A 14,353-nucleotide genomic window follows, 5' to 3' on the forward strand; every position below is an offset into this window, starting at 1 on the left:
AAGGATGTACAGTATTTGAATTGTACAATTAATCATTTTCATTTTATTGTACTGAACCAAAAGCTGGCTGTGTGCCTCTGGGGCTTCAGTCTCAAAGTAAGAAGCTGTACAGCTCAAGCCTATCTCTGCTAAAAACTAACCTTAAAATATTTGACACTGTATTCAAACAATTTACCATAAAGTTTTAATATTCATTGCGGGTGCAATGTTAATAATTATTAAGTACTCTTTTTTTCCAAACAGCATTATTTGCCATGGAAATTAAAGTTGAAAGAGATATGAAGACTGGGGAGAATACTGTCTTGTCTACAATTCCTCTTCCATCTGATGACTTCAAGGAGACAGGAGTAAAAGTCTACGATGATGGGAGGAAGTCTGTCTATGCAATGTGTTCCAGTGACAGCGTAACACACAACGGCATGGATGAACTTGCACCTGTTGAGGTGGAGGACCTTTTAAGGAAAGCAACTGAAAAAAATTCTAAATCCCCTACAGAGTATCACGAGCCTGTGTACGCAAACCAGTTCTGCAGGCCAACAACTCCCCAGACAGATAGATTGGTTTGCAGACCAAATAGGGAAGATACACTTAAAAAAGAAACAAATGGACTTGGCAATCATCTGAATGAATCCACCTATAACAAAGGCAATAGGCAAAGTGGAGAAAACAGTTTTGATCTTCCAAAGGCACCATTGCCAAAGTCTCTATCACCAGGGCCCCTGCAAGTGGAGAAGTCACACATTAGTCCAAAAAGCAGGGTAATGCAGAACAGAGAGAGAGAAGCTCTACAACAAGATTTAGAGTCCTGTCAGTATACAAGAGATTGCCACTATGAGACAGTGCTTATGAACTCTGAGCACACCCACAAAACATCACCTGCACCTCAAGAAGATGATAAAGATGTTCAATATAGCATTGTTCAAGCTGTGCCATGTTACATGGATGATACAGAACCCGTAACAATGGTTTTCATGGGTTATCAGCATGTAGATGATGAAGCAGAAGCAAATAAAAACTTGTCAGAATATGATGGAATTATTCGAGCAGAATTAGTCATAATTGTGTGATGATGATGATGATGATGATGAAGACGACAACAGCAGCAAATCTAAAAATCCATCCTATCATCCTGTCGGTCCTTATAGTCAAGTTTATCAACCAGTTAAACAGCAACAAGCGGATGCTCAACAGAGAATCCCAGAGGGCAGTGTACATGGAAATCTAAGCAAATTACCCCACAAAAATTCTCTCTCACTACAAGAGCAAGAGGAATGCTTAAACTCCCCTATGCATCATGCCCATCCTCAGGGCCAGACATCTGGAGATGGTACTGAAGATCCCTCATTAACAGGTAACAAAAAAGGAAAGTCCTGTCACTGCTGTTCACTCATGTAGGAGATTGCCTGCATTATGCTTTTCACCTACTAACAATCCTTTTCCACTTTCCCAATCTTGGACTGACAAATGAACTAAATACAGAGATTACAGTATTTTTCCACCTTCTATTTGTTAATAAATGCCAGTTGGTATTTTTAGTACTGTAAAATGCTTTTTTTTTTCCTACCTTCAACAATGCACTATTTATCAGATCAACATTTTGAGAACAAGTTTTTGGAAATAAAATTTATCTTCATGATCTCTGAAGAGTAAAAAAAAAAGTAAAGCAACCTTGCAACTTTTTAGTTTTCCCTTGAAACATAAATTGAATTCAATTTCTGGCATTGACTACATGAGAACAATAAGTGCAGCTTGCTTCTGTGTGGCTAAGGGCATTGCTTCTTAATACTGCGTACCTCTCTTCTGGAACTTCTCTGTGCCTATCTATGTTCTAACTACTTCTAATATGATCCAACTTGCACCTTAAACTAGCAAGGCTGTTCAACGGGTAGCTTTATATTCTCCTTAAATCAAGTCTTGCCTTTGACAATGTTTATGCAAATTTTAATACATTTGTTAGCTTGATTTACTTAAGTATTTTTATAATGTTTAAATTACAACTAAACCACTTACCTGTCTGTATGCTAACAATCAGTCTGTACAGTCTGTCTGTCTAGTCTCTCCACTAAAAATACTTTACTTTTTTTTCTAATCTGTTAATATACAAAATCATACAATTTCATAGTATAAACTTTTATAATAAAATGTCTTTAAAAATCTTTAATTACCAAGTCTTCTGGCAAAGTAACAGGTTATTTTTTAAATATACTGATACTGTATTTTAGTTATTGGTAAAAAACATGTAAAGAATAAGAGCAGTATATTTTAAAATCAGCCAGTAACAGTTATTACAGTTTTAAAAGGGGAGGAAAGATATCCTAACTTATTCGGATACAGTCAAGGGGCCCTACTCCTGCATCCTGTTCTAACTCCCCTTCCTCTTCTCCAACATTGCCTATACATTTCCCAGGGAGTTTTGGTGGCAGGAGAAATACAATAGTGAGCTCTACCTAAATACACTGTTGGGGCCTTCTTATACTTTACATTTAGCACATGTTATATTTAGATTGTAGTAAGCACTAATGTGACTTAGTAAGTTTTCATAGAATCATAAGGCAGTTTTTTTGAGCAGTTGCACATTAATGCTTGCTGCAACTCAAAGCTAACTGGTGCTTCTCAAGTCTGGGGGGACACCAGATCTCCGACGGGGAGAGGGGGTCCCCCAGAGGCCTATCGCTGAACATGAAATCACCAGTGGCGAAACCGGAAATGCACTTCTGCCAGCACTTCCGGTTTCGTGGCTGGTGTTTCCAGTGAGTGCACAGCCAAATCTCAGGAGGTACACATGTACCCCCTATGCATCGTGAATGCTGCAACTTAAATATAGATTGTAGTACCATACTGCAGTCTTAAATCAGCTTTGGTGGGATCCTAGAGCTGAGACCAAAAGTCAGCTGATTTTTGGCTTCTGCCCTGTTCAAGGCTCTGTTGTGGTGTGGGGCTGAGAACAACATGGGCAGGGCACGGGGGGCTTATCCTAGCCCCTGCACTGCACAGGACTTGGTTCAAGGCTGCAGTGCAGTACAGGGGCTGGAAGCAAGTCAGCATGGTAAGGGAGCCAGTGTCAGTCCCAACCCTGCACTGCATAGGAGCCAGTTCAAGGCCCGGGTGCATCAGGTTTGACATTTTCAACTACTGTTGTACAGGCATCAGTTCATTTATTGGAGCCCTTCCTATAAAGACAACAGGCAAAGTGGAGAAAACATTTTGCAACACCATTTGCAAACCTACTCCATTCTCCACCAGTTTTATTTCTGTGCAACATGGTCCCTTTGGCACAACAGAAAGGAGAAAACAGATTACCGAGTGAAATTTTGGCCCTGTGGCAGTTAATAGAATTCTTGCCACTGAATTTCAAGGAGCCAAATTTTACCTCAAGCATTAAAGACCATCTCCTCCAAGCCGAGAATCTCAAAGTGATGAATGGAACTTGGAACAGAGCCATATCCTTCTCTTTCCCCAACCTTTTGTCACCACTCCTTGCCATAATCTGATCCATAGAAACAAGCCAGGAAATGACTAATCTTTTCCAAACAGCCTTGTAGTCATAGCACTGTTCTGAAAAAGAAACAAAACCAGGAAACTTTGCATTTAAAACAACAATACATTACAAAACGCTATTCCTTAAAAAGGGAGGAGGAAGAGAGTTTATAAAATCAGTAATTCTCTTAAATATCAGCACATCAGACTCACTCCATATCTCCAGTGAAACCAAGAATTACCCCAGGGCTGAACTCATTCTATTTATCATTAAACTAGTCCACAAGGTCTTGTCTGGCATTTGAGATCAGAAAGTCTGGGCCAAATGCTCCTGGTTTCAGAGTAGCATGGAGAAGAATGGAAGCTTGGAGCTCTGTTAGAAGTGAAGGAGAGCATGGGTAACTGGAAAGCAAGCCAGACTGGGCCTTGCAAACTCCCAGCCGAAAGGAAGGTAATTTCCAGAACAAAATCCTGCAGAGATTAGTGTGGTTTAGGGACAGCTAGCAATTACATGGGACATGTGCTCTTCTTTACTCTAAGGGGTTTCAACCAGAGTTCAAAGTACCCCTGCTGGGATCTTGTGGGGAGCCAAACTGGGCCTCCAAGATGAGGGAGCTCTGTTCCTCCCTCCCTTATTCTCCTACCCCAGCTCTGGCCACAACACAGCAAGCTGGCAGCTGCATGCTGCTGCCACCACCACCAAGTGGCTTGGGCAAGGGTTAGGGGAATGGAACCACCTTATCTCATGGGCCCAGCCCAGGCTCCCCATTGGCCCAGCTGAGGTACCTGGGAAGAGCCTGCAAAATGGGGAGGGTGCTCCTTTCCCCCACCCCCCTACCCAAGCCTTTGGACAGCAGCAGCTCACACCTGCCAGCTTGCAACTACCAGCTCAGCTTTGCTGTAACAGCAGCTGGGGAATGGGGGGCTTGGGGTAGAACAAAGCCCCCCTGCCTCATGGGCCCCTTCCCCCCAACTACACTGGCTAGGGTTTCATAGGCCTGGCCTAATTCACTCCAAGGCAAGTGGGCTCTGTTCCACCCTAGTTCTGGCCACAGCAAGGCAGAGCTGGCAGCTGAGTGCTGCCCCCATCAAGAGGCTTGGGCAGGTATGTGGGGGAAAGAATCACAGGTCTGGCTTGGCTCCCCATAATACCTCAGCTGGGGTAGCTGGGGGAAGCCTACAAGGTGGGGGGGCTCCCTTCCCCCACCCCCTGCCCAGGCCTCTTGACAGAGGCAGCACACAGCTGCCAGCTTAGCTTTACCACAACTAGAGCTGGAGCTGGGGAGGCAGGAGGGGGTGAAGGGAACAGAGCCCCTCCCCTCCACATGGCCCAGCCCAGCTTTCCCCCCCACCCCAAGATCCCCAAGACCTCAGGGGTAGTTGTGGGGGGAGCACACAGTGGGGAGGCAGAGCTAGGGAGAGATATGGTTCAGCAGCATCCTACTGGAGTGTCCCCACCTGCTGGCCAGAGCTGGTGCAGGCAGGCTCAAGTCCCCTGTTGGGTTCAGTGGCACTAATTCATGGTGCTTTGTGTAGAAGTGCCATGAGTTAGAGCTCCTCCCTGACAGGCTGCCTAAACATCTGTAGGCACCCCAAGTCTTCTATGAGTGTGAATGGAAAAGAGAAAAAGAAACTTCCAAGAAATGGTAGCTCTCATTTAGTGGTTTAGTATAAAGACAGGTTAGTTTGTTTATTCACACTTCCTTCTGATCTGTTAGACCTTATGGTCCCTGACCATATGCTATCTGCTGTGCATTAATGAAGTTAATTCTAATATATAGGTTCAGAGAATGAGCTGTACTAATTTTAATGGTGCTAATTAATTCATTCTCTCTATACATTTCCTTTTTACTGTGAAATTACCCAAACTAATCCTTTCCAATGATTTCTCTCTCTAATACTAAAATAACCCTGTCAGCTCTCACCACTGGAGATATGTACATTCTTATTCTAAACAAGGAAATTTAAAATTAAAAGTAGAACACTAGTCATAATATTCACTTAAATTTTTTTGTTCTTTATCCACAGCTTTAAGGATGAGGATGGCAAAGCTGGGGAAAAAGGTGATTTAAACAGCCACAGTGTCATGGACCTAGAATTAGGTTTTGGTTCAAAGAAGAATAAAGCTTAGAGGAAGAACTCTTTTATCCCATTTTCTGGACTAACTTTTTTTGCTTATGTAAAATTCTATTGTACTCATTTCTGTACCTGTTCCTAAAACTGCTGACCTTAAAAGACCATCTAGCCAAAAAGAAAAAAGGTGAGGTAGGAGAGAGGGGTATCACTGTCAGATATCTGATTGCCATTTATACATATACATATTTAAGAGCAGTGCAAATCAAATTCTAAGGTCCTATTGAAGCAAAACTTCCAGTAAAATCAGTGGGAGATTTGTTCAAGTAAAACCTAATCAGTTTTACCTTTATACAGGCAGGCTGATATACATACACACACTCAGCTACAGTAAGGAACAATAGTTGCCAGGTGTACAGAACAATAAAACACCTCTTGTGCAAATTAATTTTCCCACAATGTACACACACTTGAATGTGTAACAACCCATGTGTTTAATTTTTAAAACTGCCTTACTGTATTTCTAGTGAAGGTTTAAAGCAAATAAAGTACTCACTTAAAGTAGAAGTGTGATGGAATGTAAATAAAAGGACCATATTTCCAAGTGATTAAAAAAAAAAAAAAAAATCAACATAGCTTCATTGACTTCCCTGGATCTGACCCAGAAGTATTTCAGTTCATAGTTACAGCTCTGGTACTATCTTCCACAGATCTTTTTAATTTTCTTCTTACACTCCCTAACCCCAAAATGCAGTCAGGTATGCATTTGAGAGACAGTCCTGAGGTATTCTTATACCTCTGGGTTAGGGACAGAAGTTACATATTAACCGGTTTAAGTGATCAGAAGCTGGTTTAAACCTGTAACAGAACACAAGTTTAGTGCACATAAACCAGTTTCAAAGTGGCCAAAACCAGTTTGAGATAAACCTGGTTGAATATATATCAGACTTAACTGATTGAGCTCAAACCAATTGATAGAACTTCTGTCCCAGACCCCTTCCTGGTTTAAGTTAAACCAGAGTCCCCCAGCATCCCAGGATGTTCTGCAACCCTTGGCAGGGATGTGCCCCACCCCTCTGCTTTCTAGCTGGAGCAGGGGTAGTCGGGGCAGGGGTGTGGTCAGATGCCAGACCCCATAAGGTGAAGGGGGAGAGAAGAGATTCCCCCCTCACCCCCATCCCACTAGCATGGACCCACTGGAGCAGCGAGGGGCTGCTCATGGTGTCACAAGAGTGCAAGCCTCTTCCCAGCTGGTGGGGCGATGTGGGTGGGCGCAGGGTGAGGCAGTCAGAGCTGCTGCACATTATGTGGGGAGAGCACTGGCAGCACTAAGGGAGCTTTACAGGGCTATAGCACCCCTCCAAGCCCTTGTGCTGCCACTTGCCCCACAGTCTGTGGTAGCTCTGCCTGCCCTGCTCCCACCCACAGCACAGCCCCACCACCAGGAAGAGGCTTGCATTCCTGGGACACCATGATAGTGGCTGCTGCCCCCATCAGGGTCCCTGCCCCCTCACTGCTCCAGCAGCAGGGCTGAGGGTATAACTAGCATGGCCCCTTAAGGCAAGGGGGTGGGGGGGGCATTATTTCCCTTGTCTCAGTTATCTGGCAAAGGGGGCAGGGAAGAAGCTTATTCTGCTACCCTCCCCATGCAGGAAGTAATCAGCTGTGGTTGGTGCTGGCAAGCCCCAGCTGCAGTCCCCTAGGGCCAGAGGGGGAATAAACTATATCCCTGCTCCCCCTGCCTCAGGGGACCATGCCAGCTGGCATCTGACCATGCCCCTGCTCCTGTGGGAGCTAGGGTGGAGCACCAGGCAGACCCAGGCTCGGGTGTGTATGGGTGGGACAGGGAGGGGGGAATTAAATCCCACCACAGCCAGTTGACTTGAAGCTACTGCCCAGGCTGACCACACCCTCCCTCCCCCAGCACAGCTTCCTTGCAGCCAAGGATTGCTCTAGTGCCCCCTGGCTTCTGGCCTGCACCACTGCAGGAATGTGCCTACATTTCCTGAATATCTGTTCACTTGTAAATTGGTTCAATCTAGGCAGGTTAGAGTAACCTGCAAAGATTGAATCAATTCAGGCTCCAGCTTTTTGAGCATCTGTCCCTATCCTTAGGGATGCCCTCCAGTTCAAAGCCCCTCCCTGCCATCTGCTGCTTGACTACCGAGAACCAGATGAGATATGCCTGGGTCCAACTCCTTGGTCTGCAGCATCTCAGCCTTACCAGTTGCACCAATGTCTTGCCAAAGGGGATTTTACCATCTAGGAGAATCACACCCTTGTCTGGTCAAGCACTCGGAAGAAATGGATCCTCCCCCTTCCAGAAAAGAGGCCTAACTGCAAAATGCTCTGGAATCTTAGTTATTACTGACAACAAGTAGATATAAAAAGAAATGTCTAAACAATTAGTTTCAGCATAAAAAAGGTTAAGTCCAAGTCCTTAGTCAGCTCAACATGTTAGAAAGCAGCACCTGCTTTACCTTTCTGGCAGAATCTGCAAGTTCCCTTTTTAGTTTCTTTACTCAGCCTGCTGCCTTTGGGACTCCAGTGTTTTCCTAGGCCCAGGAAAACTTAAAACAAAACTCTTCTCAGAGCAAAGCTTAAGTACAGTTTTTTATTTGGCTACCTAAGTACCTCCCACATTCTCAGGGAACCCACAATATGCATAACTTCCTGCCCACTCCACCCCCTCCCCAGAAGGTGCATGCATTTGCCAGCACAGAAATTTCTCCTGATCTAATTGAGGCCAGGCAAATATTTGCATCTTTCCAAACATTAAGATTGCTAATCCAATTCTAATATAATAAAGGGCTTAGTCTGTCTGTTGGTCTGTTCGTAACGCTTTTGGCCAACTGCACACGCGCTGCTGAGAGGGCGAGCAGCAATTGGCTGCACAGGCCCAAGTTTGAGCCACTGCTGGGGAAGTTTGTGGTGGCAGCAAACATGCCCTGGCCACCCAGGTACCACGTCTCCCTGCCTGAAGGTGAAGGGGTGGGGAGGGTCATGGGGTGGCACCCCAATGACCCCCAGAACAGCTGGCAGGGAGGTGGAAACAGTGGCAGCTGTTCTCAGAGCTAGGTGGCAGGGAAGGAGGAAGAGGAGCAGGAAGGGGGCCCCCCCGACAGTCGGCAGGGAGGGGGAGGCAGGGAGGCTAAGTGGGTTCAGGTGGGCATGGGGTGGGGGAGACAAAGCGGAGCATGGTGTGTCATGGTGGCAGCAGGGGAGGAAGGAAGGGAAGTGGGAAAGGTTGGGTGGGGTCAGTGGTAGCACCCCACCGCCATCCAGCCCTGCCAAAGCCAAAGGTGGGGGGAGGCAGCAGGGAGGGGAGGGGAGGGGAAGCTCCACTGCAAGGCAGAGGCACGCCAGGGTAGGGAGCCCCCATGCTGCAGGAGGAGATGGCAGTGGCATAGGGAGTCTTTACATGGCCAGTGCTGAAGGGTGAGTGGGGAGGGTGAAGGGGGGCCCCCCCCATGTAAACACGCCCTGAAATCCATCATCATTCTTGATGGGCAATTAGACAGTACCCTAATAATACTGCCTCTCATTTAGTTTCCCCATTCTGAAAAGTGTCCTTCTGGATAGGTATTCTTCTTACAGCCCCTTCTTTTAAAATGTAAAATCATTGTCCAGAAGGGCATGGTCCACAAGCCTTAGAGCACATCTGCAAGGGTGGTGCATAAACAACTCGTGGCAAAAGCCAGTTCTTGGCAATTACGATATTTTCAGGCATATAGCCTGTGGGCTATACGTGTTTTTACAAACTTGACGGATGGGTACAAGATATACAAGGGTGCGGACTACACAGAGTCTTTAGAACAGCATAGCCCGTCCCTGGCTGTGGGCTCCAACTCCAGCTCCGGCAGCTGTGCCCAGTAGGAATGTAGCTGGTGGGGATGGCAGGGAGCGGGACTCTGCAGGGAAGGGGAGGGATGACAAGCTGCGGGCTCCAGCTCCAGCTCAGGCTCCAGTGGCTGTGCCCAGCAGTCAGAGGCTGGTGGCCGGGAGCGGGGCTCACAGCTCCTCATCCTTCCCCTCCCCTGCAGAGCCCACAAGCCCAGCAGAGCCTGCACTTGTGGCCATGTCTCGGGATGTGGGGAATACATGGGTGCAGGGAATACACAGAGTATTTTACAAAAAAAACACAATTTTTCGCAGGTTATGCATGGATGCGGGCTATATGTGTGAAAATACAATACTGCTTTTCAGCCATTTAAGCTCTGAACCACTCCTAGGTGCCAAAGAAACTCCTTGTTTATCATGTCAAAGTCATTATCATGTTGTCCTGGCCCTATGATGGCATAAGTAGTATAATTTTATATCAAATATTATAATACTTATAAACAAAAGGTCATAAGGCTGAATACAGCTTGACTCTACCTATATGTAGAGACCATATAAACACACTGCATTAATAAAACATATGTGACACCCCACAAACCCCCTAGACCACAGTGGCATTATGACATACCTCCCCTGCTATCCCACTCCCAAAACATCAATCTTTGACAAAAATGCCATATGAGATAGAGATGTGCGATTATTACGCTTGGATGTTCAATCTCCAACTTTGGGATTTGGCCAAGTGCAGTTACCTTAGATAACAGACATGAAAATGAAAAATTAACTTGAATGCATCTCAAGCCCACTCCTCAGCACCACAATTTAGCTGCAGTTCCAGAACTATATGGTTGTAATGCTCAATGGCTATAACAGGGTTAAAACTAACTGAAGGCCTGAAGGGTGCACTGCATCTCTATCTCCTGGTTCTAGAGAAGCACAGCCTATGGCAGCCATTACAGGGAGCCATTACATGCCTCAGTTCTGATAGATAAAAAAAAAAAACCCAGCTTCCCCCCCATAAAAAAAACAACAACAACTACACACCCTGATTTGGGAGAAAAGTGTACATATGGTTTACAAATAATTACAGGGATTTGAAACTCCCTAAATCCCCAACATTTCCCTCAGGTTCACCATCTGTCTTGGGATAAAAACACAGAAATTCATGTGAGAATGTGCAGAAGAGAGGGGCCTATTTTTATCTTTTGTGTAAAATTAAGCCCACCTGATTTAGTGCATGACAAGTGATAAACTTGACTCAGTCACAATTCCCTCCATACACCACCCAATACAAAGTGTTAGTGGTAGCACCAAGCAGTTCCAAAGTTCATCAACAGGCACCGAGCTTGTGAGGCTGAAGTTAAGCTCCAAAAGATGCTCCATGACTAACTACAGCAGTCCTAGAGCTTTTATACATCCCCCTCATTAAAAACATGACAGACAGCTGGAAAAGCAATAGGCCCTGTAGGCCATACATACCCCAAGACCATAGGTGGAGGGAGAAAAAAAAAAAAATACATTTATTCCACCACTCCCACCTAACAGGTAAGTCTGTGGAAGAAGGGGCATGGGAGGCAGGGGGAGGGAGGGATATTGAGGCCAAACTGAGGGAAGGAGCTGGGCATAGGCAGCAGCAGGGTGAATAGGGCCCCAGCCAGGCTGGATGGTGGGACAACTGGAGCCCAGGCAGCTCATCCACGGGTGCTGGGGGAGGGGCTGCCACTATGCACACCCCAGCGGAAGCCTGGGTGGCACATGCCCCCCGATCTGTGTGTGGGGCAGAGGTGGCTGCTGCTGTGCGCTGGGCTTTCCATGCCACTTCAGCTGCCCCAGGAGCAGTGTGGCACCACGTGTGTCCTGCCACCAGGCAGGCAGGGGGCTCAGCACAGCCCAGCAGCCACAGGCACATAGCACCCTGCCACTCCAGGGGCAGCTGCAGTGGGACAAAGTGCAGTGTGCAGTGGCAGCTGCCTCCACCCCATGCACAGATTCGAGGTGAGGGGGCATGTGCCCCCTGGGTCTCTGCCAGGGTACATACAGGAGCAGGAGCTGCCCTGCACCGCTGGATGAGCTGCCTGGGCTCCAATCATCCCACCAGCCAGCCCAGCCAGGGCCCTATTCACCCTTGTCCTGCCCTGCCCCTGCCTGTGCCCCATTCCCTCCCTCACCATGGGCCCCTCAGTCTTCCCACCCCTTTCCTCTTCACAGAGTAGACTGGTACTTGCCTGCTGTGCTGGGAGCAGCCAGTTATCCACATGCTGAGCTGTGATCCTGGCTGCATGTGTGCCCCTTCCCAACCCTGCTGTAGCCAGGCAGAGCCCATAGCTGGGCTGCCTCATGGTCCTACCCACTGCTCTGCATTTGGGGGGGGGGGGGGAGGAAGAGGGGATTGAACCCCATTAGCCCTGGCTTTCCACCAGTTATGCCCAAGACCTTCTATAATACAAGTCCCACAATTCCCACAAAGCCCTCAAGGCCAATCCACAAACATAGCAAGGCCCCACATTTTCCACTGAGTGCCCTGTGGCCAGATTCACACTGGTGTCCCCTTAACCTACTAAAAGAGTGGGGAAAGGAAGAGAAGAAAGCGGTGTGGGGGAGGTGGGGGAAAGTCTCTCCTCCCAGTCAGGAACAGAGAATGAAGTGTATAGCTGTCTTCAATATAACACACCTCATTTGTATCCTACACCAGACTGAGGTCAGGATTTATTTGATGATGCATCAAAACTCTATATAGTTCAGTAGTTGCAAAGTATTTTTGAAAAACTTGACGATAAAAAGCAGTTTAATTGTGCGTTTAAGATATCACCTAAACATGTCCAGGTTAAGAACAAACATAACTTAAATACACAAGAAGCAAGCAGTTCAAGGACCTGTTCAAAGCACTGCTTGTGCCAATTTTGCTAGTGCCATCACTACCTAGTGCTGCCTCCTCACCCTCTGCCAAAACAGGCTGATCCAGGTGCTGAGTTCATTCAGCACTTGCAATACTACCAGCATTAAGCAATGACTCTCCTTTACCTCAATGTACAAGAGAGAGATCAGTACATTGCTACACCAAAGTGTAAAATATTTTTTTTAAAGGAGAATTGAATTCTTTTAAGTCACAATAAAAACAGTTTTTGCAGGGAAGGAAAGAGGACAGTAATGGAAAAAGTTTATCTTGTGCACATGCCAGCATATGAAAGGTTGTTATACTACTGCAGTTGTTCAGGTGAAAATATGAGCCATGTAATGCTATCAAGGCCAGCAACTTAATCATGACCTTCCAAAAGAAGTACTTATTTCACCACCATATACCAATATTAATAGATCTGTATAGATCTACATCTGCATGGCTAGAATATACACACCCAATTATCTAATAGAAGTTAGTTATTTTCAAAATACTTTTTACTAGACCATTTGAGCTGATTTCTGTCTTTGCTGTCCTTTCTTCGTACATGTTCTTTATTGCAACCCTCTACATTAACTGACACGTTTTAAATTGGAAAACAGATTACACATTCTTTGGACAACAGCACCACATAGTGTCACAAACTGGAGTATGAACACAGATTGCAAAAAGGGATTTGTCCAGTTATGTGTCCCTAATGGCTTCAAATCCTGCAGAAAAGGAAATAAGGACATTCAGGATAAGAGTCATCATCCAATACTTTTGACAAGAACAGAGGCGGCACTGTAGGTACCAGGAAAAATAAAAATTAATCGTTTCTTTGTTTTACTATAAAAATATTACAAACGTAGTTTCATCTTTGTATCTTAACTTGTGCCACTTCATTCTCTTGTAGTATAGGAAAGTGCACAGCATAAATTACTAATATGAATTCTGCAGTATCTCAAACTGATCCACTGATTTCTCCAAGGATAGACTTTAGCCCATGAAGACAGTAGTACTTATTACAACCTAAAATCCACAGTTCTCCCTCTGGAAATGAGAAGTGACCAGCACCACAGAATGTCCCATGATTTCATAGACATTAGGGCTGGAAGGGACCTCGGGAGAGCATCAAGTCCAGCCCTCTGCCCAAAGGGCAGGAAGTCAGCTGGGGTCATAGGTTCCCAGCAAGATAAGCATCCAATTTACTCTTGAAGGTGTTCAATGTAGGTGCTTGAACCACCTCTGCTGGCAGACTGTTCCAGACCTTGGGGGCTCGGACAGTAAAGAAATTCTTCCTTATGTCCAGCCTGAAACGGTCTTGCAGGAGTTTGTGACCGTTCAACCTCGTCATCCCTTGGGGCGCTCTGATGAACAAGCGTTCCCCCAGATCCTGGTGGTCACCCCTGATAAAACTTATAGGTGGCCATCAGATCACCCCTGAGCCTGTGCTTTTCCAGGCTAGAGAGTCCCATGGCTCTCAGCCTGTCATCGTAACATCTGTTTTCCTGACCTCTGATCATGCGCGTGGCTCTCCTCTGGACTCTCTCAAGCTTCTCCACATCCTTTTTGAATTGTGGAGCCCAAAACTGGACACAGTACTCCAGCTGCGGCCTCACCAAGGCCGAGTACAAGGGGAGAATGACGTCCCGGGATTTGCTCAAGAAGCATCTATGGATGCACGCCAGCATTTTGGTCGCTTTACTAGCCACAGCATCGCATTGCAGGCTCATGTTCATCTTGTGGTCAATGATGACCCCCAAGTCTCTTTCTTCTGTAGTGCTATCCAACGTAGCACTGCCGAGCCTATAAGGATGCTGCAGGTTTTTCCTCCCAAGGTGGAGAACCTTGCATTTTTCGGTGTTAAACCCCATCAGGTTCTTGTCCGCCCATTTGCTGAGCTTGTCCAGGTCAGCCTGGATCACCCGCCTACCTTCTGGCGTGGATGCTTTGCCCCAAAGTTTGGTGTCATCGGCGAACTTGGCGAGTCCACTCCTGACTCCAATGTCCACATCATTAATGAAGATGTTGAACAGTATGGGTCCCAGGACAGAGCCTTGAGGGACCCCACTGGTCACAGGGCAC

General features: G+C 46.3%; 1 protein-coding gene across 1 annotated transcript in view; it reads left to right on the forward strand.

The window, feature by feature from the left end:
- The window catches only part of PALMD (palmdelphin), a 44,941-nt gene extending 36,591 nt beyond the window's left edge, over positions 1 to 8,350 (forward strand). Inside the window, 3 exon segments of the mRNA XM_090049197.1 lie at positions 244 to 1,061; positions 1,063 to 1,351; positions 5,506 to 8,350. Coding sequence (XP_089905323.1) covers positions 244 to 1,061; positions 1,063 to 1,351; positions 5,506 to 5,549 — 1,151 coding nt within the window. The 3' untranslated portion in view covers positions 5,550 to 8,350.
- Positions 8,351 to 14,353: the final 6,003 nt, after the last annotated feature.

Source organism: Crocodylus siamensis, chromosome 5, assembly GCF_052110815.1.
Source record: "Crocodylus siamensis isolate JL-2025a chromosome 5, ASM5211081v1, whole genome shotgun sequence".
NCBI classification, from domain to species: domain Eukaryota; kingdom Metazoa; phylum Chordata; order Crocodylia; family Crocodylidae; genus Crocodylus; species Crocodylus siamensis.